Below are 22,427 nucleotides of genomic sequence, written 5' to 3' on the forward strand. Positions count from 1 at the left end.
TAAGAGGCATCTGGACAGGTACTTGAATGAGCAAGGCATAGAGGGATATGGAATTAATGCAGGCAGGTGGGATTAGTATAGATAGGCATTATGGTCGGCATGGACGCGGTGGGCCGAAGGGCCTGTTTCTATGCTGTACGACTCTATGACTCTATGACACTGACAAGTACGTTTCCTGGCCAATTTTAACCACCTTCCTGCCCAGTTTCTGCTGGGCAAATATGGTGGAAATAGCCCCTATGTGTTTTTTTCTAGCCCAAGTGGCCTACTCCTGTTGCTATGTTCCTGTTTTCTAACCCTGAATTCCTCACTTGGAAGGAAAAAAAATTTTTTTTTACCATGGGCCCAAAATGTGGACAGCGCTGTTGCACGGTCTTCTCCTTATGTTGCACACTTGTCTCATTTCCTTTTCCTACTGCTCCTGTGCAGCCTCCATCAGAAAGACATATTTGGGAAGGCTCACAGTGAACTCCGTGGTAAGGGCGGGCTCAGTTACAGAAGGGAGGGAAGCAAAAGATTTCCCTGTCTGAAACTGCCAAAAGGCACCTTAAAGAATCCTTTCTTAGCTGCTTTCCTACTCTCTTAAATTCAAACTGGTTTTTCAGACAATGTCTATGGGCAGTCAAAGCCTGTGAATCCAATCACATACTCTTTTCTATGAACCTACCTTAAATCAGGTGCAATTCTGGTGTAAATGGCGAGTCCAATGGGAGGCCCTCCAGCACTGAGAAAGCAGCAGCCCCACCGTCAGAGGTGGGCACTGCCGATTTGGGTAGGAGACAGAGAGGGCACCTCTGAGCACACTTCATCAAGTTGTAAGGCAAAAGATGGCAAAATGCTGCATGATTGCCATGGCGGTGGGGGAACCCTTCCACAGGGAGACCTGTGGCCGCAACTGTGGCCATCTCGGTATGTTGACTATGAGGGGTGGGGTGGAGTTTAAAATGATGCTGGAGCATTGGCTCAGCAGTCAGCCTTTTGGAGACCACGCATTGGTCGGGCTTCGGCTGCCACAGGGGGCCTGTCGGCCAACTGGAAAATTCCAGCTGGCCTCAGAGCATTGGCCTTAATTGGCCCTTTAATTGCTTTAAGAGGCTACCTGCTGCTTGTGGGTGGGTAGCTGTCATCCCACTGAACCTGCCTCTTACAAAAAGGGCTGGAGACAGGAACCTGCCACAAAACTGGCATGCCGTTCTCTGATGCCAATTTTCTGGCCCGACCACCTCCAGTCCCGTCTCCAACACAAATCAAACTTTCTGGCCTTATAGCTTTTTGAATGTAGTATTCACATTATTTTGAAAAAAATCATATTCACAACCTTGGTTAAATTAGAACAGAGGAGCTAAGTTTGCCAACTCTGAAGTCCAACTGAATTAAGTCACCATTTCCTGGAGCCTCTTCCTGTAATTGCACAGCGTTAATTTTCACATGTATACTGATGACACTCAGCTCTACTTCACCACCACCTCTCTCGACTCCTCCACTGTTGCTAAACTAGCTGACTGCTTATCCGACATCCAGTACTGGATGAGCAGAAATTTTCTCCTATTAAATATTGGGAAGAATGAAGTCATTGTTTTCTGTCCCTGCTCCAAACTCTGTTCCCTAGCTACCGACTCCATTCCTCTCCCTGGCAACAGTCTGAGATTAAGCCAGTCTGTTTGCAACCTTGGTGACACATTTGATTCCGAGATGAGCTTCCAACTTTATATTCATGCCATCACTAAGACAGCCTATCTCCACCTCCGTAACATCTCCCGACTTCACCCCCGTCTCAGCTCATCTGCTTTCGTGCCTTCATTACCTCTAGACTTGACTATTCCAAAGCACTCCTGGCTGGTCTCCCACAATCTACTCTGCTGCCCGTGTCTTAACTCACACTAAGTCCCGTTCACCTATCACCCCCATGTTCACTAACCTACATTGGCTCCCAGTCAAGCAAAGTCCTGATTTTAAAACTCTCATTCCTTTTTCAAATCCCTTCATGGCCTCACCTCTCCCTATCTCTGTTATCTCCTCCAGCCCCACATCCCTCCAAGATATCTGTGCTCTTCTAATTCTGGCCTCTTGTGCATCACCGATTGGTGACTACACCTTCAATTGCCTAGCTCTGGAATACTCTCCCAACACCTCTCTGTCTCTCTACCTCACTTTCCCCCTTTAAGACACTCCTTAAAACCGACCTCTTTAACCAAGCTTTTGGTCATCTGACCTAATATTTCCTTATGTGGCTTGGTGTCATCTTTTGTTTGATAATACTTCTGTAAAGCTCCCTGGGATATTTTATTACATTAAAGGCGCCATACAAATATAAGTTGTTGTTGTTTATTGTGCTGAGAGTTTGCAGCATATATGAATGAGCAGCCAATACCTGAGACTTCATCCATCATTTCTGTTCATGACTCTGTGTACATGGTACCTGAACCATAGCTTTTTTCCCTTTAGTCATCTTTTTGTTTTTGTATGTTCGAAAAATTTTCTCTTCAATAATATGGGTCTGATTTTAAGATTTTTTTAATGGAAATTTGAGGATAAAGATGCAAGACAAGAGACGTTCAATTTTTTTTAGGTTCGGATATGATGGAAGATGGTATGATTAGTGAGGGAAGGGGTCGTCGACAGTGCTATCAAGCAGCACTTGCTCAGCAATAACCTGCTTTGGGTTCCGCCAGTGCCACTCAGCTCCTGACCTCATTACAGCCTTTGTCCAAACATGGACAAAAGAGCTGAACTCCAGAGGTGAGATGAGATTGACTGCCCTTGATAGCAAGGCAGCATTTGACCGAGTATGGCATCAAGGAGCTCTAGCAAAGCTGGAGTCAATGGGAATTAGGGGAAAACTCTCCGCTAGTTGAAGTCATACCCAGCACAAAGGAAGATGGTTGTGGTTGTTGAAGGTGAATCATCTCAGTGCCAGGACTAGGTAGCATCCTAGGTCCAACCATCTTCAGCTGCTTCATCAATTATCTTCCCTCCATCATAAGGTCAGAAATGGGGATGTTCGCTGATGATTGCACAATGTTCAGCACCATTCGGGACTCCTCAGATACTGAATCAGCCTATGTGCAGATGCATCAAGACCTGGACAATGTCCTGGCTTGGGCTGATAAGTGGCAAGTAACATTTGCACCACACAAGTGCCAGACAATGACTATCTCAAACAAGAGAGAATCTAACCAACTCCCCTTGATGTTCAATGGCATTACCATTGCTGAATCCCCACAATCAAAATCCTGGGGGCTACCATTGACCAGAAACTGAACTGGACCAGCCACTTAAATACTGTCGCTTCAAGAGCAGGTCAGAGGCTAGGAATCCTGCAGCGAGTAACTCACCTCCTGACTCCATACTTAGGCCACAAAGCCTATCCACCATCTACAAGGCACAAGTCAGGAGTGTGATGGAATACTCTCCGCTTGCCTAGATGGGTGCAGCTCCAACAACACTCAAGAAACTCGACACTATCCAGGACAAAGCAGCCCGCTTGATTGGCAACCCATCCACAAACATTCACTCCCTCCACCACTGACGCACAGTGACAGCAGTGTGTACCATCTACAAGATGCACAGCAGCAACACACCAAGACTCCTTCAACAGCACCTTCCAAATCATGACCTCGACCACCTAGAAGGACAAGGGCAGCAGATGCATGGGAACACCACCACCTGCAAGTTCCCCTCCAAGCCACACACCATCCTGACTTGGAACTATATCGCTGTTCCTTCACTGTCACTGGGTCAAAATCCTGGAACTCCCTTCCTAACACCACTATTGGTGTACCTACCCCCCCTACCCCCTTCATTTGCCTGGATGAGTGTAGCTCCAACAACACTCAAGAAGCTCCAGGACAAAGCAGCCCAGTTGATTGGCACTCAATCCACCAACTTAAACATTCACTCCCTCCACCACCAGCGCACCTTGGCTCCAGTGTGTACAATCTACAAGATGCACTGCAGCAACGCAGCAAGCCTCCTTCCACAGCACCATCTGAACCCGCGATCTACCGCCTAGAAGAACAAGGGCAACAGATGCATGGGATCATCATCACCTCCAAATCACGCACCATCCTGACTAGGAAATACATCACCATTCCTTCATCGTTGCTGAGTCAATATCCCGGAACACCCTCCCTAACAGCACTGTGGGTGTACCTGCACCACATGGACTGCAGCAGTTCAAGAAGGCAACTCACCACCACCTTCTCATGGGCTATTAGGGACGAGCAATAAACGTTGGCTTTGCCAGCGATGCTCACATTTTGGACGAATATATATAAAATAAACTATGTTCAATACTAATTTGACACAGGGGTGATTTCCTCTGTTCACTATTATATTTCAAAACTATAAATGCATGTATAAGGTACGTGTTTGCAATCTTATTAAAAAAGTAGAAAAGGAAACATTTCCTCGTCTAATACTGGACAGCAGCATGTACTTTATAGGGTAAAAGGCTCAATCCTGAACATTTTCCTGGGTCAATTATTGATTTAATAAAATGGATCCCTGTTGCAATGTAAAAGAAATCTGCAAATTTCTGAAACAGAGACTTTGTTCATAGTTTCCGTTAGCCGTATTCCGTAGCCTCCTGGGCTGTCACTATCACTGCCACACTATCTACTCAGCACAGCAAACCTAGCTACAACAATTCAGTATCAATCACAGTCACCTTTCAGTCAACAGGAAGCAACCATGCTCCAGAGAGATGGTAGAAGGGCTAGAGGAGCAGGGAAACATGGTCTCTACCAGTTCTCCTCCCCTTTAGGTTGGGCACTCAGTGACCAAGGTTTTATAACTGTGCCACAAATCTGGGGAAAATATTAAGTGTGGCATTTATGATTCTCAAGAGTGCCTTGGATAGCACTCCTGTTTTAACACAGAGTTTATCTTAAAGCATGACTTGCTAAATTAACAGACATCTTGAGCTTACAAATGCAAGCATGTGGCTATGAAGGAAGTGCAATACTCTCACTGCCTGAAACAACAGCCCTGTCAAGCTTACAAGTGACTTGTCAATGACGACTGTGTGTCTGATCGGTGGTTTAGGATATTTGCATTGGTCTGATGCGTTCGCATGGACAGTGAGGTAACAGAAAGTCAACTCTGAGTAAATAACGCATTCTCTTGTGTATTTCATCCACGGTATTTACAGACCACGCCTGTGAACTTCGCTAGTATACTACGCTTGTGAGCTTCACCAGTATACCACGCTTGTGAGCTTTGCTAGTATACCACACTTGGGAGCTTTGCTAATATACCATGTGTATTCACAGCAGTGGAACTACTTCAATCTTTCCTTCCTGTTACAATTTTTAGGTGTTTGTGGCCCAAGTATCAGACACTGTCACTTCTAGATCAGAAGGATGTGGCATCAACCCCCATTTCAGGACATGAGCACATAACTGAGGCTAACATTTCAGTGTAGTACTGAGGGAGTGCTGCATTGTTGGAAAAAATGTCTTTCAGATGATCAGTTAAACCTGTGTCTATGCAGGTGGATGTAAAAGATCCCATGGCACTTGGGAAATTAACCCCATTCTGCCCTTTAATTTGGCTTCCTGGGCTCTCGGCTAACTTTTGCTTGTGTGATTTAGGTTTCCAAGGTGGCTCTTCACACACGGTTCTATTTCCTATTGCACTGCATCTGATCAGTTATATTGGCCTGGATTTTCCTTCAAGACAGTAGCTTTTGAACATTTTGTCACCTCCCAAAGTTCCATGTAACTTGAATTCAAACTCTCCCCTCCCCAATCAGGATTCTATCACTGCCACAGCACTGAAATGGCCCAAATCAAAGTCATAAATAACACTTTCTCTGCCTGTAACTATAGCGCACCATCCCTCCTAATCCTTCTTGACCTCTTTTCAGCCATTGATACAATAGACCACACCATCCTTTTCCAATGCCTCTCCTCCATTGCCCAGCTCTGTGGGATTGCTCTTGCTTGGTTCCACTCTTACTGATCTGATCATAGCCAGAGCATCTACAGATATGGATTCTCTTCCCACCAGGCACCATCACCGCTGGAACTCTCTAAGGTTCTATCCCCCTCTTGTTCCTTATCTAGATGCTAGCTCTCAGCAATATCATCTGAAAAGATAGGGTTAGCTTACACATGTATGTTAATAACACCCAGCTCTATCTGTCCACCAACTTTCGCAACTTCTCCACTCTTCCATTGCTTCAGACTGCTTCTCTATGAGCTGCAATTTCTTCCAGTAAAACATAGGAAAGACTGAAGCTATTGCCTTCATCCCCCACTACAAACTCCATAGCCTCACCATCAAGTCATTCCACTCCCCAGCCACTGCTTCAAATTACGCCAGGAATTTCACTATCCTATTTAACCTTCTGACCACAACTCTCTATCACCTAGACCACCTACTTCAATCTCTGTAATCGGACAGGATTTTGTTATCCTGCTGCCACTCACAGGTGCACAAAATGGAGGCGATCCCGCCTGTGATGTTTTCAGCCGCGCACCATGATTACGCCACAGACGACCACTTAGCATAATGACAGTGGCTGTTCCCCCCAAATCATGTGGCGGAGGCGGGATTGGCGACACCATTTATGGCATCTCCCGATGTTGGATTGCAGTGTTCAACCCTCCCCCCACACCCACAGTACCCACTTACAGAGTTCCCCCTTCCCTCCCCAACAGTACCTACTTGCAAAGTTCCCCATTCCCCCCCAACAGCACCCACTTGCAAAGTTCCCCCCTTTCCCCCCAACAGTACCCACTTGCAGAGTCCTCCCTTCCCCCCCAACAGTACCCACTTGCAAAGATTCTCCCCTCTACCGTACCCACTTGCAGGGTGGTTGCAGGTTTGGGAAATTGAATATACTCAGTATTTTGGAAGGATTTTGTATTTTGCAAGGGAAAGAAGTCACTGGTGGGAGTAATCTATAGGTCCCCAAACAGTAGTTCCGCAGTGGGGCACAGTATAAACCAGGAAATACTGGGGGCTTGTAAGAAAGGTACGGCAATAATCATGGGTGATTTTAATATGCATATAGACTGGATTAGTCAAATTGGCAAGGGGAGCCTGACGGAGAGATCATTGAATGTATTAGAGATTGTTTTTTGGAGCAATATGTTGTGGAATCAACCAGGGAGCAAGCTATTCTAGATTTGGTGTTGTGTAATGAGGTGGGATTAATTAATGATCTCATTGTTAAGGATCCTCGAGGGAAAAGTGATCATAGCCTGCTAGAATTTCAAATTCAGTTTGAGGGCAAGAAGCTGGAGTCCCACACTAGCATTCTGGAGTTAAACAAAGGAAATTACATAGGCATGAGGACAGATTTGGCCCTAGTGGACTGGGCAGGAAGACTACAAGGTAGGACAGTTGACGAGCAGTGGCTGATGTTTAAGGAGATATTCAATTTATCCCAACTAAAATATATTCCCGAGAGGAAGAAAGATTCTAGGAGGGGGAGAAAACATTCATGGCGAAGCAAGGAAGTTAAGGATAACATAAAGACAAAAACTAAGGCATACCATATTGCAAAGGCCAGCGGCAGGCAGGAAGATTGGGAAACTTTTAAAGATCAACAAAGGGTTACTAAAAAAGTAATAAAAAGAGCAAAGGTAAATTATGAAAGAAAACTAGTGCAAAATATAAAAGCAGATAGCAAAAGCTGCTATAAGTATATAAAAGGGAAGAGAATAGCTAAAGTGAATGTTGGTCCGTTGGAGGATGAGACTGGGGAGTTAATAGAAGGGAACACAGAAATGGCAGAGACACTAAATCAGTATTTTGCTTCAGTTTTCACGGTGGAGGACACTAGTACCATCCCAATAGTACCAGGTAATGCAGAGGTTATAGAAAGGGATGAACTTAGAACAATCATCATCACTAGGGAAAAAGTACTGAGCAAACTATTGAGGTTGAAGGCAGACAAGTCCCCACGGCCTGATGGCCTATATCCTAGGGTCTTAAAGGAAGTGGCAGTGGAGATAGTGGATCCATTGGTTATAATATTCCAAAATTCTCTGGATATGGGAAAGGTTCCAGTGGGTTGGAGAGGTATGAGGAGAGGTTGAGTCGGTTAGGAGTTCAGAAGAGTGAGGAGGGATCTCATATAAACCTATAAAATTTTAACAGGACTTGACAGGGTAGATGCAGGAATGATGTTCCCGATGGTGGGGGAGTCCAGAACCAGGGGTCATAGTCTAAGGATACGGAATAAACCTTTCAGGACTGAGATGAGGAGAAATCTCTTCACCCAGAGAGTGGTGAGTTGGATGATCAGCCATGATTATAATAAATGGTGGAGCAGGCTCGAAGGGCCGAATGGCCTACTCCTGCTCTGATTTTCTATGTTTCTGTGATTAGGGACCAGAAAGGGGATTTACACATGGAGACAGAGGGCACAGCTGAGGTATTAAATGAATACTTTGCATCTGTCTTTACCAAGGAAGAAGATGCAACCCAGGCAATGTTGAAAGAGGAGGTAAGCCAGACACGAGAGAGGTTTAAAATTGATATAGAAGAAGTATTAGATAGGCTGTCTGTACTTAAAGTGCATAATGCACCAGGGCCGGATGAGATGCAACCAAGGATACTAAGGGAATTGAGGGTGGAAATCACAGAGGCACTGCCCGTTATTTTTCAGTCTTCCTTAGACTCGGGGTGGTGCCAGAGGACTGGAGAACTGCAAATGTTACACCCTTGTTCAAAAAAGGCTGTAAAGATAAGCCCAGCAAAAACAAGCCAGTCAGTTTAACTTCGGTGGTGGGAAAACTTCTAGAAAAATAATTCAGGATAAAATCAAAAGTCACATAGACAAACGGGAGTTAATTAAGGAAAGCCAGCATGGTTTCCTTAAGGGAAAATCATGTTTAACTAACTTGCTGGAGTTTTTTGAGGAGGTAACAGAGAGGGTTGATGAGGGCAATGCTGTTGATGTGGTGTACATGGACTTTCAAAAGGCATTTGATACAGTGCCACACAACAGACTTGTGAGCAAACCTGTAGCTCATGGAATAAATGGGATGGTAGCAACATCGATTCGAGATTGGCTGAGTGACAAGAAGCAAAGAGTAGTGGTTAATGGATGTTTTTTGGGCTTGAGGAAGGTATGTAGTCCAGTTCCCCAGGGATCAGTGTTGGGACACTTGATTTTCCTGATATATATTAATGACCTAGACTTTGGTGTACAGGGCACAATTTCAAAGTTTGCAGATGATACGAAACTTGGAAGCATTGTGAACTGTGAGGAGGGTAGTGTAGAACTTCAAAAGGACATAGACAAGTTGGTGGGATGGGCAGACAGGTGGCAGATGAAGTTCAATGCAGAGAAATGTGAGGTGATTCATTTTGGTAGGAAGAACATGGAGAGACAATATAGAATAAAGGGTACAATTCTAAAGGGGTTGCAGGAGCAGAGGGACCTAGGTGTATATGCGTATAAGTCATTGAAGGTGGCAGGACAGGTTGAGAGAGTGGTTAATAAAGCATACAATATCCTGGGCTTTATTAATAGGGGCATAGAGTACAAGAGCAAGGAAGTTATGTTGAACTTGTATACGACACTGGTTCGGCCTCAGCTGGAGTATTGTGTTCAGTTCTGGGCGCCACATTTGAGGAAAGACATGAGGGCGTTGGAGAGGGTACAGAAAAGATTCATGAGAATGGTTCCAGGGATGAGGAACTTCAGTTATGAAGAGAGATTGGAGAAGTTAGGACTGTTTTCCTTGGAGAACAGAAGACTGAGAGATGATTTGATAGAGGTATTCAAAATCATGAGGGATCTGGACAGAGTAGATAGAGAGAAAATGTTCCCACTTGTGAAAGGATTGAGAACGAAAGGGCACAAATTTAAAGTATTTGGTAAGATATGTTGGGGAACACAGGGCTTAGTGAGGGAGAGAAATTTAAAGAAATCAATATTAGTAGAGAAATGGTGTTGGGGAAATTGATGGGATTGAAGACCGATAAATCCCCAGGGCCTGATGGTATGCATCCCTGAGTACTTAAGGAAGTGGCCCTAGAAATAGTGGATGCATTGGTGGTCATCTTCCAAGATTCTATAGAATCTGGAAAAGTTCCTACAGATTGGAGGGTAGCTAATGTAACCCCATTATTTAAAAAGGGAGGTAGAGAGAAAACAGGCAATTATAGACCAGTCAGCCTGACGTCGGTAGTGGGAATAATTCTAGAGTCCATTATCAAAGATTTTATGGCAGAGCACTTGGAGAACAGTGGTAGAATCGGGCAGAGGCAGCATGGATTTACGAAAGGGAAATCATGCTTAACAAATCTACTAGAATTCTTCGAGGATGTAACTAGTAGAGCTGATGAGGGGGAGCCAGTGGATGTGGTTTATTTGGATTTTCAGAAGGCTTTCGACAAAGTCCCACATAAGAGATTAGCGTGTAAAATTAAAGTGCATAGGATTGGGGGTAGTGTATTGTGATGGATAGAGAATTGGTTGGCAGACAGGAAACAAAGAGTAGGAATAAACAGGTCTTTTTCCAAATGGCAGGCAGTGACTAGTGGGGTACTGCAGGGATTGGTGCTAGGACCCCAGCTATTCACAATATACATTCATGATATAGATGAGGGAACTAAATATAATATCTCCAAATTTGCAGATGACACAAAACTGGGTAGGAGGGTGAGTTGTGAGGAGGATGCAGAGAGGCTTCAGGGTGATTTGGACAAGTTGAGTGAGTGGGCTAATGCATGGCAGATGCAGTATAATGTGGATAAATGTGAGGTTATCCACTTTGGTAGCAAAAACAGGAAGGCAGATTATTATCTGAACGGCTATAAACTGAGAGAGGGGAACATGCAGCGAGACCTGGGTGTTCTCGCTGAAGGTAAGCATGCAGGTGCAACAGGCGGTAAAAAAGGCAAATGGTATGTAGGCTTTCATCGTGAGAGGATTCGAGTACAGGAGCAGGGATGTCTTGCTGCAATTATACAGGGCCTTGGTGAGGCCACATCTGGAATATTGTGTGCAGTTTTGGTCTCCTTATCTGAGGAAGGATGTTCTTGCTATAGAGGGAGTGCAGCGAAGGTTTACCAGATTGATTCCTGGGATGGCGGGACTGACATATGAAGAGAGGTTGAGTCGGTTAGGATTATATTCACTGGAGTTCAGAAGAGTGAGGAGGGATCTCATATAAACCTATAAAATTTTAACAGGACTTGACAGGGTAGATGCAGGAAGGATGTTCCCGATGGTGGGGGAGTCCAGAACATTGTCTAAGGATTTGGGGTAAACCTTTCAGGACTGAGATGTGGAGAAGTTTCTTCACCCAGAGAGTGGTGAGCCTGTGGAATTCGCTACCACAGAAAGCAATTGAGGCCAAAACATTGTATGTTTTCAAAAAGGAGTTAGATATAGCTCTTGGGTCTAAAGGGATCAAAGGATATGGGGCGAAAGCAGGAACAGGCTACTGAGTTGGATGATCAGCCATGATCATAATGAATGGCGGAGCAGGCTTGAAGGGCCGAATGGTCTACTCCTGCTCCTATTTTCTATGTTTCTAAGCAAAAGTGACATGAAGAAAACCATTTTCACGCAGCGAGCGGTTAAGGTCTGGAATGTGCTGTCTGAGAAAGTGGTGGAGGCAGGTTCAATTGAAGCATTCAAAAGGGTTATAGGAAAAGGAAGAATGTGCAAGGTTATGGGGACAAGACAGGGGGATGGAACTGAGGGAGTTGCCCTTTCAGAGAGCCGGTGCGGACACAATGGGCCGAATGGCCTCCTTCTGCGCTGTAATGATTCTGTGATTCTGTGATTCATCTCTATCTCTGTAACCAGCCCTGCTAACCTGTCCCCTGAACTCTGTATTCCTCTGACTCTGGCCTCTTGTGCCCTTTTCCCTACCATTGGAAGATGCATCTTCAGCCCTGTGCTCGGGAATTCCCTCCCAAAACCCCTTTCCTCCTTTATGATCCTCTTTAAAACTTACTTTTCTGACCAAACTTTGAGTCACCCTTCCTTTCTTTATTCAACGTCCATTTTTATCTGTTGGTGTTTTTGTGAAGGACTTCGGACCACTTTTCTATGTCAAAGGCACATTATAAATGCAAGTTGTTGAGATGGGATAAGAGGGATTTCTGACCGCTGTGACTGTAACCTTTTTTTTTTCGGTTGGGAATAATTCTTTATATACAGGATGACCTCCCAGTAGGGTCTCTGCTCACAAGAGTGAGCCCATTGCTGCTACACTGGGAAGACCTGTGGTGCTGCAGCACCAGAAAGGAGGAGGAACTATAGATAAAGAGGGAAGGTACCCCTTGAAGATATCTTTAATTATAAAAATAGTCCTCCGACCTGCCAGTGATGGAAAGGCATTGAAAATGGGAGAGATGGGCAAGACTTGCAATTTCTGTTAACAGAGAGGTCAATAACCAGGGGGCATCGATTTAAAATAGTTGGTATAAGGATTAGCGAGGAGTTGAGGAGTAGTTTTTCACCCAGACGGTGGTGGGGGTCTGGAACTCACTGCCTGAAAGGGTGGTAGAGGCAGAAACCCTCATCACATTTTAAAACACTTGGTCGCGCACTTGAGGTGTTGTAACCTACAAGGTTACAGACCAAAAGCTGGAAGGTGGGATTAGGATGCTTAGCTCTTTTTCGACTGGCACAGACACAAAGGCCTACGTTTCTATGTTTTCCTGGATGGTATGTTCTTCCCACTGCTTGCCAATGTCATGCTTTGTTTCCAACTTACCTACAATCCCGGCAGAATCACTCTGTTGCAACATGCAATCCAGCAGTGTTGCCACTTTAGCTATAGGCCCTCCAAGGACGAGTTTCATCTCTGCTACAGCATCCTACAAAGAACAAAAAAGTGTATTTTTAATAAAGTTTAGAATTACATGTGATGTCTGCATCTCCTCAATAAGTTTATTGCATGACACAAGGTAATATTAAGGAATTGTAAAGGAAAAGATTTGCAGGCCTACAAGAAAAAAGAGCAGGGGGGTTTGGGACTAATGGATAGCTCTTTCAAAGAGCTGGCACAAGCATGCTGGGCTGAATGGCCTCCTTTTGCACTGTATGATACTACGAATTAAATCGGCGTAGTGATCAGCACAGTAGGTAAAAGAAGCACAGTGTTGGCCCAAAAATTACGACAACTACAACAACTTGCATCTCTGCAGGACTCCTCATTTGCAGGATGACAACTCAAAGCACCTTTATATCGAAAACAAAACAGTGAATGCCAAGTCAGAGGGGGAGAAATGAAGAGGGGGTGGGGGCAGGTGGGGTGGGGTGCCTATGGATAGATTTCAAAGTGATAATGAAAATTTTGCAGTCAACTAACTGGGGTAAAGAAAGCCAATGGAACTTGGAGAGCATGGGAGAGCAGGATTTTGTGCAGGTGATAACACGTTATGGGTGTGGAGGCACGTTTTCAATGGCCTGCATCACCGCTGCCATAGAAGAAAGCTCTCCACAAAGGCCAAGCGATCTCTGTAGCATTGATTTTATCTTTCCTGCCATTAATTTAAATCAGATGACAAGCCACCCCGATATTTAAGAAAGGTGAGAGAGGGAAACCAGGGAATTATAGACCAGTTAGCCCAACATCTGTTGTCAAGAACTTACTTGAGTCTATAATTAAGAATAGAATAACTGATCACTTTGAAAGTTTTCAGCTGATCAGAGGGAGCCAGCATGGATTTGTGAAGGATAGGTCATGCCTGACAAACCCAATTGAAATTTTTGAAGAGGTGGCTAAAGTAGTGGACAGGGAAATATCTATGGATAATATTACCTTGTGGATGCTGGAAATCGGAAATAAAAAAGAAAGCACTGGAAATACTCAGCAGGTGTGGCAGCGTCTGTGGAGAGAGAAACCGAGTTAACGTTTCAGGTCTGTGACCTTTCATGAAAGATGTCTATGGATATTATTTATATTGACTTCCAGAAGGCAAATGGATTTCAACGTAGACAAATGTGAGGTCATCCACTTTGGACCTAAAAAGAATAAAACAGGGTACTTTATAAATGGTGAAAAGCTACAAACAACGGAGATCCAAAATGACTTGTGAGTCCAGGTATATATTCATAAACAGGTACAGAAAATAATCAAAAAGGCTAATGGAATGTTGGCCTTTATATCGAGAAGTATAGAATAAAAGGGGGTAGAAGTCATGCTCCAACTGTACAAAGCCCTGGTTAGACCACATCTGGAGTATTCTGAGCAGTTCTGGGCACTACGCCTTAGGAAGGGTATCATAGAATCATAGAAATTTACAGCATGGAAGGAAGCCATTCAGCCCATCGTGTCTGTGGCAGCTGACAAGTATCCATCCAGCCTAATTCCACTTTCCAGCTCTTGGTCCATTGCCTTGTAGGTTACGGCACTTTAAGTGCATATCCAAGTACTTTTTAAATGTTATGAGGGTTTCTGCCTCTACCACTCTTTCAGGCAGTGAGTTCCACATCCCCTCCCAACCTCTGGATAAAAAACCTTCCCTTGCATGTGGTTAGCAGTTCCGCCCCCAAACTGACATCCAGCAAAATGGTTCAGAGGCAGGATGGTGCTGGCAAACTGACATGCTGACTGGCTTTGTGAAATTATATGCCTGCACACCTCCGTTCTCATCCCCCTATCAGGGAGAAAATCCTGCGCCAAGGGTTAAATTCCAAGGATAGATTACACAAACTAGGGTTATATCCCCAGAATTTAGAAGGTTATGGGATGATTTGACTGAAGTTTTCAAGATATCAAGGGGAACAGACACGGTATATAGATAGAAATTATTTCTGCTGTTTAGGACTGGAGACATAGTCTAAAAATTAGAGCCAAACATTCAGGAGTGAGATTAGGAAACACTTCTACATGCAAAGGGCAGTAGAAGTTTAGAATTCTCTTCTGCAAATGGCAATTGTTAAATTTAAAACTTAGATTGATAAATTTTTGTTAACCAAAGATATTACGGGATATGGGACAGGCATATGGAGATAGTTCACAGATCAGCAGAACAGGGTCGAGGGGTTAAATGGCCTACTCTTGTTCCTGCATCCCTAAGTCAGAGGGGATCTCCAGGCATCCAGCAACAGTGATGTCACCAAGCAGAGTAAGCAGTCAATCACACTGAAGATTCTCAAAGACAGCAAACGAGGAAGTAAAATGTACTAATCATCTTTCACCTTTTATGAATTTTATAGAGAGCGAAATAAAGATTGGGTCATACACTTTAAAAGCTGAAATATCGAAAACAAATATCAAAAACAAACTTTTCAAAAAATGACTTTTATTATATTAAAACACTATGGAATTTCTTTTCCTAATGAACATTTTTGACATGACACAAATATAAAATTAGTTTTCCAGGGCCCGAGAGGTTTTTTAGCAATAGTTATGACTTAGTAAGCCGCTTAAAAACCCAGTTAAACCTTAATAACAAGGGGTAAATTTTATTTTGGAGGGGGGAAAGTTTTCGCCAGCTCAGTGATTTCTAATTGATTACAGTCTGCACTGTCTTCAACAGTGCACCCTATGGAGAAACATTCAGCAACTTCTTGATTTTCACGTTTACACATGTACAGACTCCAAAAGTTGCTGTCAGTTTCAGAGGACTAATAACGTCAAACATTGACAGTTTCACCATCATTATCACTGCAAGATCCAGGCCATTGTGCTTTAACTTGCAGAGAGTAGAGGCAGGGTAATAGACCCAGTTCTGTCTTTGATTCCAATGTGGTTTGCATGATTGAAATGAAAGTCACCATTTTCCCGTTGTGGTGAAATGTTTTTTTTTATATCAGCCTAATTATAAAAGCTGCATCATCACATTTTACAAGCTGACAAAATGTCCACTACTTGAAGATTGTCATGTAGCTTGAAGAGGGGAACTGAGAAAACTGGAGCAAAAGAAACTATTGTTTTGATTTAATTTTTCTCTATGCGTGTCCACCAAATTTTGTTCCCTTTCAAAAAACTGGATCTGTTTTAGTTGGGAGCCAGAAGTAGAGCATGGCTATTCGACCCGAACCCGACCAGACCTGACAACATGTGTTGGGTTCGGGTCGGGTTGGGTCTCTCTTCCGGGTCCGGCATTCGGGCTCGGGTCAGGCCGGGCCAGGTAAGACACAGTGCTGCATTTGGTCATAGAGTCATAGAGTCGTACAGCATAGAGTCGTACAGCACAGAAACAGGGCCTTCGGCCCATCGCGTTCTTGCCGACCATAATGCCTATCTATACTAATTCCACCTGCCTGCATTAATTCCATATTCCTCCATGCCTTGCTCATTCAAGTCCCTGTCCAGATACCTCTTAATAACTAGAACTGCACACAGTACTCCAAGTGCGGCCTAACCAAAGTTATGGACAACTGCAACATAACATCCCAACTCTTGTACTCAATGCCTCTGCCAATAAAGGCAAGCATGCCATACGCCTTCTTCACCACCCTGTCTACCTGTGTTGCCACTTTCAGGGAACTATGTACTTGCACCCCAAGGTCTCTCTGCTCAACAATGCTCCCCAGGACCCTGCCATTCACTGTATATGTCCTGCCCTGGTTTAACTTCCTAAAATGCATCACTTCGCACTTGTCTGCGTAAATTCCATTTGCCAATCCCTTGTCCACTTTCCCAGTTGCTTTATATCCTGTTGTAACCTTAGACAACCTTCTTCACTGTCCACCATACCACCAATTTTGCTTTCATCTGCAAACTTACTAATCATGCCCCCTACATTCTCATCTAAGTCATTCATATATATGACAAACAACAGAAGGCCCAGCACCCATCCCTGCGGCACACCACTGGTCACCAGCCTCCAATCTGAAAAACAACCCTCCACTACCACCCTCTGCCTCCTATCACCAAGCTAATTTTGTATCCAATTTGCTAGCTCATCCTGGATCCCATGTGTCCGAACCTTCTGGACCAGCCTACCATGCGGGACCTTGTCAAAGGCCTTGCTAAAGTCCATGTAGACAACGTCCACCGCCCTCCCCTTGGTCACCTCCTCAAAAAACTCAATCAAATTCATGAGACAAGATTTCCCATGCACAAAGCCACGCTGACTATCCCTAATCAGACCATGCCTTTCCAGATGCATATAAATCCCGTCTCTCAGAATCCCTCCCAATAACTTTCCCAACACTGATGTAAGGCTCACCAGCCTGTAGTTCCCTGGCTTATCCCTGCTGCCCTTCTTAAATAAAGGCACAACATTAGCTATCCTCCAGTCTTCCGGTACCTCACCTGTGGCTAACGATGATACAAAAATCTCTGCCAGGGCCCCAGCAATCTCCTCCCTTGCTTCCCATAGCATCCTAGGATACACCTAGGGATTTATCCACCGAATGCGCTTGAAAACCTCCAACACCTCCTCCTTTGTAATGTTGATATGCTCCATGATATCGGTGTTCCCTCCCTTGAACTCACTAGCTTCCATGACCTTCTCCACGGTAAATACAGACGAGAAGTATTCATTTAAGACCTCGCCTATTTCCCGTGGCTCCACACATACATTACCACACTGATCCTTAAGGGGTCAGGGAGGGAAATGTGCATCCGGACTTTGCACTAGTCTGCAGTGAGCGATTCCATCCAAGGTAGAGCACAACTCTTTGATAAAATCAACTTCATTCAGGTAGCCGGGTCGGGTCGGGTCGGGCGCGGGAAAAAAAATCGAAGGAGTCAGGCCAGGTCGGGCTCGGGTTGGGTTTCAATTGCAAACCTGAGCAGGTCTTTAGCTAGAAGTCTGTGGACAATTCAAATGAGTTGTTCACAGTGATGTATGATTCTTCGCAGAACGTGCTACAGGAAGGTGAAGCAATGACATCCCCTGGTGGTAACAAATAAAAATGCAATTGTTGTATTTTGTATTTCTTCGTGGAGTGACAACCATTATGGTCCATTTAGTTTAGCAAAAGGCCGACTTGTGAGAAAATAATTCAAATGCATTATTTTTTACAAAATGGTAATCTCTTTTAAGCTTGCCCCTCTGAAAAGTAATTTATTGTTATTTTCGATTTTCGTACACAAGATAAAGATTGCATCAGGATACTCCCAGACAACAATCAGAAAGGTTAACTCACCCTAACTGGTTCACCCACATATCTCACTGGCCTCTCTCTTTCCCCCACTCCCCCACCCTCCAGCACATAAACACACCCTGGGGATGAAATTCAACTCGCGTCGGTTGCTGGCACAAAATGTGTGGCAGGAACCTGATGAGCACCCGAAGATATCGACCTGGTTGAAATTAAACCTTGGGCCTCATCTGTATGAAACTGGTGAGCCAAGCACCCCAATCAGGCCTCCCAATATAGTAACACCAGTCAGGGCTGTGGCAGTTTCAGCCATTTCTGATCTGAGCTGGTACACAGGTAGACACTGGGAGATATTGTGGGGAGAGACAGAAAAAGGGGGAAGAGTCCAGGCTCTCCAGGGAGGGGGGAGGGGGGGTGAGGAAGGAACGACTTGCATTAATATAGCATCTTTCATGACCTCAGGATGTCTCAGACTCTCACCATGAAGAGGATTGGGATCCAGAACTTCCTTTGCTACAGCATATGGTGCCATTTGGGTTTACTGAAATTGCAATTCAATAAAATACAACATTTGGTTTGAAACAGGAGTAAATGCAGTTAGGCACCACTCCAACAGCACAAAGCACATTTGAAAATCCACTGAAAGCATAACAGGGCACTGACACTATCAATACCTGAGCTGACTTATGAAAATTGTGCCTGATTTCAGATGATGTTGATAAACCACTTGAGCTTTGCTAACATGTTTTAATCCATCTGAACGGCTTGCCTGTGCTCCAGGCTTTTAGCATTTTGCATTGTTATTTCATATGTTTCCAATCCCAATCTATCATCTGGAAATGGCAATCGACGAGTTACTATTCATGTCTCATATCATTTTTTATGACCTATTAAAAATAAGGAACAGCACCAGGAATCTGCTTCTGACTTCCAGGCATGCAGGTACTGTAGACATATAATTACTCATGATTACTGCCCACGTGGAACATCACCGTGTTAAAATGAATAGCAGCTGAATTTACTGCTGGCTGTAAATTAAGGCACCCAATCAGAGTACACCCATAGTATGCAGTCTACTAAACAAGCAGGAAATGAGGCACTTAGTCTGTGTAAGATAACGGGGTAATTCATCCGCATATACTGATCAGAAACTCTAAGGCCCCAATCATGAAAAGCCTACTTTATGCAGTCTGAAACAAAATTAATAGTGGAAGAGTGGGTGACAAGAAGGATCAGCTTTTTCAATACAGGGAGTGGTTTCTGGAATCTACCTACAAAGGAAAGAGGGCTGGGAGGAGATTATAAAATAAACGCATGCACCACCAGGAACTCTCAGCAAGAGATACACAAATGATTTAATGATGTTTTCACAAAAGTGAGACAATACTAATATATTTCCTCCTCCTTTCCATAAATCAATTAGAGACCAGCATCACAAGACATAGCATCACACACACAAGGCTAAATGTTCGCCAAGGAGGTGGGAAGCAGGAGCCAGGTTTGTTTTCAAGTCAGGAACCCACCTCTGGGGCGGGTGGTGGGGGCGGGGGGGGGGGGTTGGGGATGAGTGCAGGTGGGGGGACGTTGGGGAGGAAACTGATTAAAGTTCAGATTTTCACAGGGGAAACCATTAATTGATATGAAGACCAGTTTCCTGTCACTTAGAGTCAGTGAGGGCGGGAATGGAGGTGGGTCAGATAAAGTGTGGGACTGGTTTAGACTCCCCACAGCAGCCAGCACTGAGGCTGTTGGTTGTCCTAATAGAGAGATCTGCTAATTGTGTCAAAGCCTTCCACTGCACGACAGGGAAGCAGGAGAGCTGGAGGTTTGGCACCTGGCGCAGGGCTGCCCCTCCCTTCATCGATGGCAACCTGGATCTAAGGTTGAAGGCTGTGAGGAAGAAGAGGTAGGCCCTCTTCCCAGAGGGTGGCAGGCAGGGGACACCAGGTTACATAGAGCACTGGGGGGTTCTTATTGTCTCTGTCAATTGTTTTCCTCTCTTTGCATTATATAAATGATGACACTTTAAGCCAGACATCTGGGGCTTCTTTTATTGCTACTGTGACAGAAAAAGTGGTATGAGGTGGTGAAAGATGAGGGCAAAGTCTCTGGGCAGATGTGCTTCCTCCATTGGTGGTAAGTGATTAGACGTTCCAGGCTGCATCTTCCATCCATGTGTTAGCACAGGTCTCTTAGACTCCCTTCCATTCCATGCCCCTTAGCCTGGGTCAGAAGGGCTCAGTTGAAAAGTTCCCGAATCAGGAGATCCCTGACATTCATGTCATCGTGACGGGCCGTTCACACCCTGAGCTGTGCCTGGTTACCTCATTGTACAGCAAGATCACCTTTCTGTTCGGTGTCATCTTCCTCTGCTTCCAATTCCTCCTCCTCTCTCACCTCCCACTCCTGCTCCTCCCCAGTGAGCTGTCTCCTTCCAGGGCCTCACTAGCCCCAGGGTTCACACTTCTCTGGATGGCCATGTTATGGAGAACGCAGCAGACCACCACAATGACCGAAACCCTTGCAGGAGGGTATTTCAGGACGGCACCTAACTGGCCCAGGCACTGGAACCACAACTTCAGAAGCCCGATGATCTGCTCAATGGTTGTCCTAATGAGCAGGTGGCTCTGGTTATATTGCCTCTGTGCCTCTGTTTGGGGCTCCCGTAGAGGGGTGATTAGCCATGTCTTCAAGGGATATTCCTTGTCGCTTAGGATCCATCCACAACACTTTGGGGGTTGGAGGGAAGATCTGAGGCAGTGTGGACTGGTGGAAGATGAAGGAGTCATGGCAGCTGCCAGGAAAGCCAGTGCACAAATAGAGGAAGCTCTTGTTGTGGTTGCAGACCAGTTGAATGTTGAAGGCGTGAAAGCCTTTCATGTTGATGAATCTGACTGGGCGATTGCTGGGTGCCTTGCTGGCCACATGGGTACAATCGATGATGCCCTGTACCTGGGGGAATCCAATGACGGTGGAGAAACCCAATGCCCTCTGTCCCTGCGAGGTTGCGTCTGTCATTTAATGAATGTGCTGTCCAGCTCTGGCAAAGAGGGCATCGGTGGCCTGAGAGATGCAGTGGTGTGCTGCCTAGATGCCACCAAGGATTGCAGCCTATCCTTGGAAGGAGCCAGAGGTGAAGACGTTCAAGGTCATAGTGACTTTGACGGCTACTGGCAGTGCATGGCGACCAGTGCTGCGAGATGCAAGGTCTTTGGCAATGAGGGCACTGATGTCTGTGATCATCTGCCTGGAGAGTCACAGTCTCCTGTGGCACTGGGTCTCGGTCATCTCCAGGTAGCTGTCTTTGGTGGTAGATTCTGTGTTGAGGGTATGGCCTCCATTCCCTTCATAGGAACATAAAAACAGGAGTAGGTCATTCAGCCCTTCGAGCCTCCCTGCCCCACTTTCCTCTCCTGTACCCTCCTGCTGCTTGGGGTTCCGCCATTTTTGCAGAGGGTTTTGCCCCTCATCGCCACTTAGCCCAAAATCTGACAGTCGTGCCCCCATTGCCTGCTGCAGCATTCCTTTTGGACAAGTGACTGCCTTATGGTGATTGGCAGCTTTGCCCCCTGCTCTTCTCCCCTTGCGATGCCAGAGGGGTTTCGACCCCATCCAATGCCTAAGTGCTGAGTGCCCATTCTCCCTGTCACCTGTGCACTGCCAAGGGCACCTTCTATGCAAATGTCCAGTCCCCCTTTGCCCCGCTGACCCTCTTATGGGTTCAGGGCAATTCCCTGGGGCAGCGATGACTGGCTCCCTACTCTGTACTTGTCTCCCTTGAGCTGATCAGCAATGGTCAGTTCCTGAACCTCCCCCCTAACAAGCTCTCAATGAGATGCTTATGTACTTTAATTGGCCTCAATCAGGAGGTGAGTGGAATCGCTATCCTGCCCTGCCCTCTCCCTGGTGAAACTTGCCAGTGCTAGGAATGGTGTCTTGAAACTGACACACTGGCTGGCACTGATAGTTTCAGGCCACCACCGCACCACCCACATCACCCCCCCCCCCCCCCCCCCACCCCCACCTCTGTTCCTGCTGTTACAACCAGGTGAGAAATGTGTCTAAGGGTCTTTTGATGTCTTTAACTGGTCTTAGTGTAATAGGGTTTAATTTTAAACACAGTGTTTTGAGCTCCCCTTTTTGTGAATCCTTGTTCACAGTTTTCCAATTATAAGACAAAGAAATGAGCATAAACAGGCTTTCTTTGGTTTAAAGAAGAAAGATGAAATTTATTAAACCTTAAACTTAAACTCTAATACGGTTAATGCCTACGGATATCCGATGCGCCCACGCTAGCATGCACATGCGATATACACATGCAGATAGGGACAGAAGAGGAGCGGAAAATATAGTAGAGAGGGGTTTGAGGCAATTTCTTGTTTACTGTGCTTCTAGCTCACTTGATTGTAGGTAGTCTTGCTTTTTGTCGGGGCCCAGT

General features: G+C 45.2%; 1 protein-coding gene across 1 annotated transcript in view; it reads right to left on the reverse strand.

Annotated features, from left to right (window-relative positions):
• LOC137368661 (thrombospondin-4-like) overlaps positions 1 to 22,427 on the reverse strand; it is a 212,459-nt gene that overhangs the window by 126,299 nt on the left and 63,733 nt on the right. The window contains exon 4 of the mRNA XM_068028804.1: positions 12,699 to 12,801. Coding sequence (XP_067884905.1) covers positions 12,699 to 12,801 — 103 coding nt within the window. The remainder of the gene's footprint in view (positions 1 to 12,698; positions 12,802 to 22,427) is intronic.

Source organism: Heterodontus francisci, chromosome 4 (assembly GCF_036365525.1).
Source record: "Heterodontus francisci isolate sHetFra1 chromosome 4, sHetFra1.hap1, whole genome shotgun sequence".
Classification (NCBI taxonomy): Eukaryota; Metazoa; Chordata; class Chondrichthyes; order Heterodontiformes; family Heterodontidae; genus Heterodontus; species Heterodontus francisci.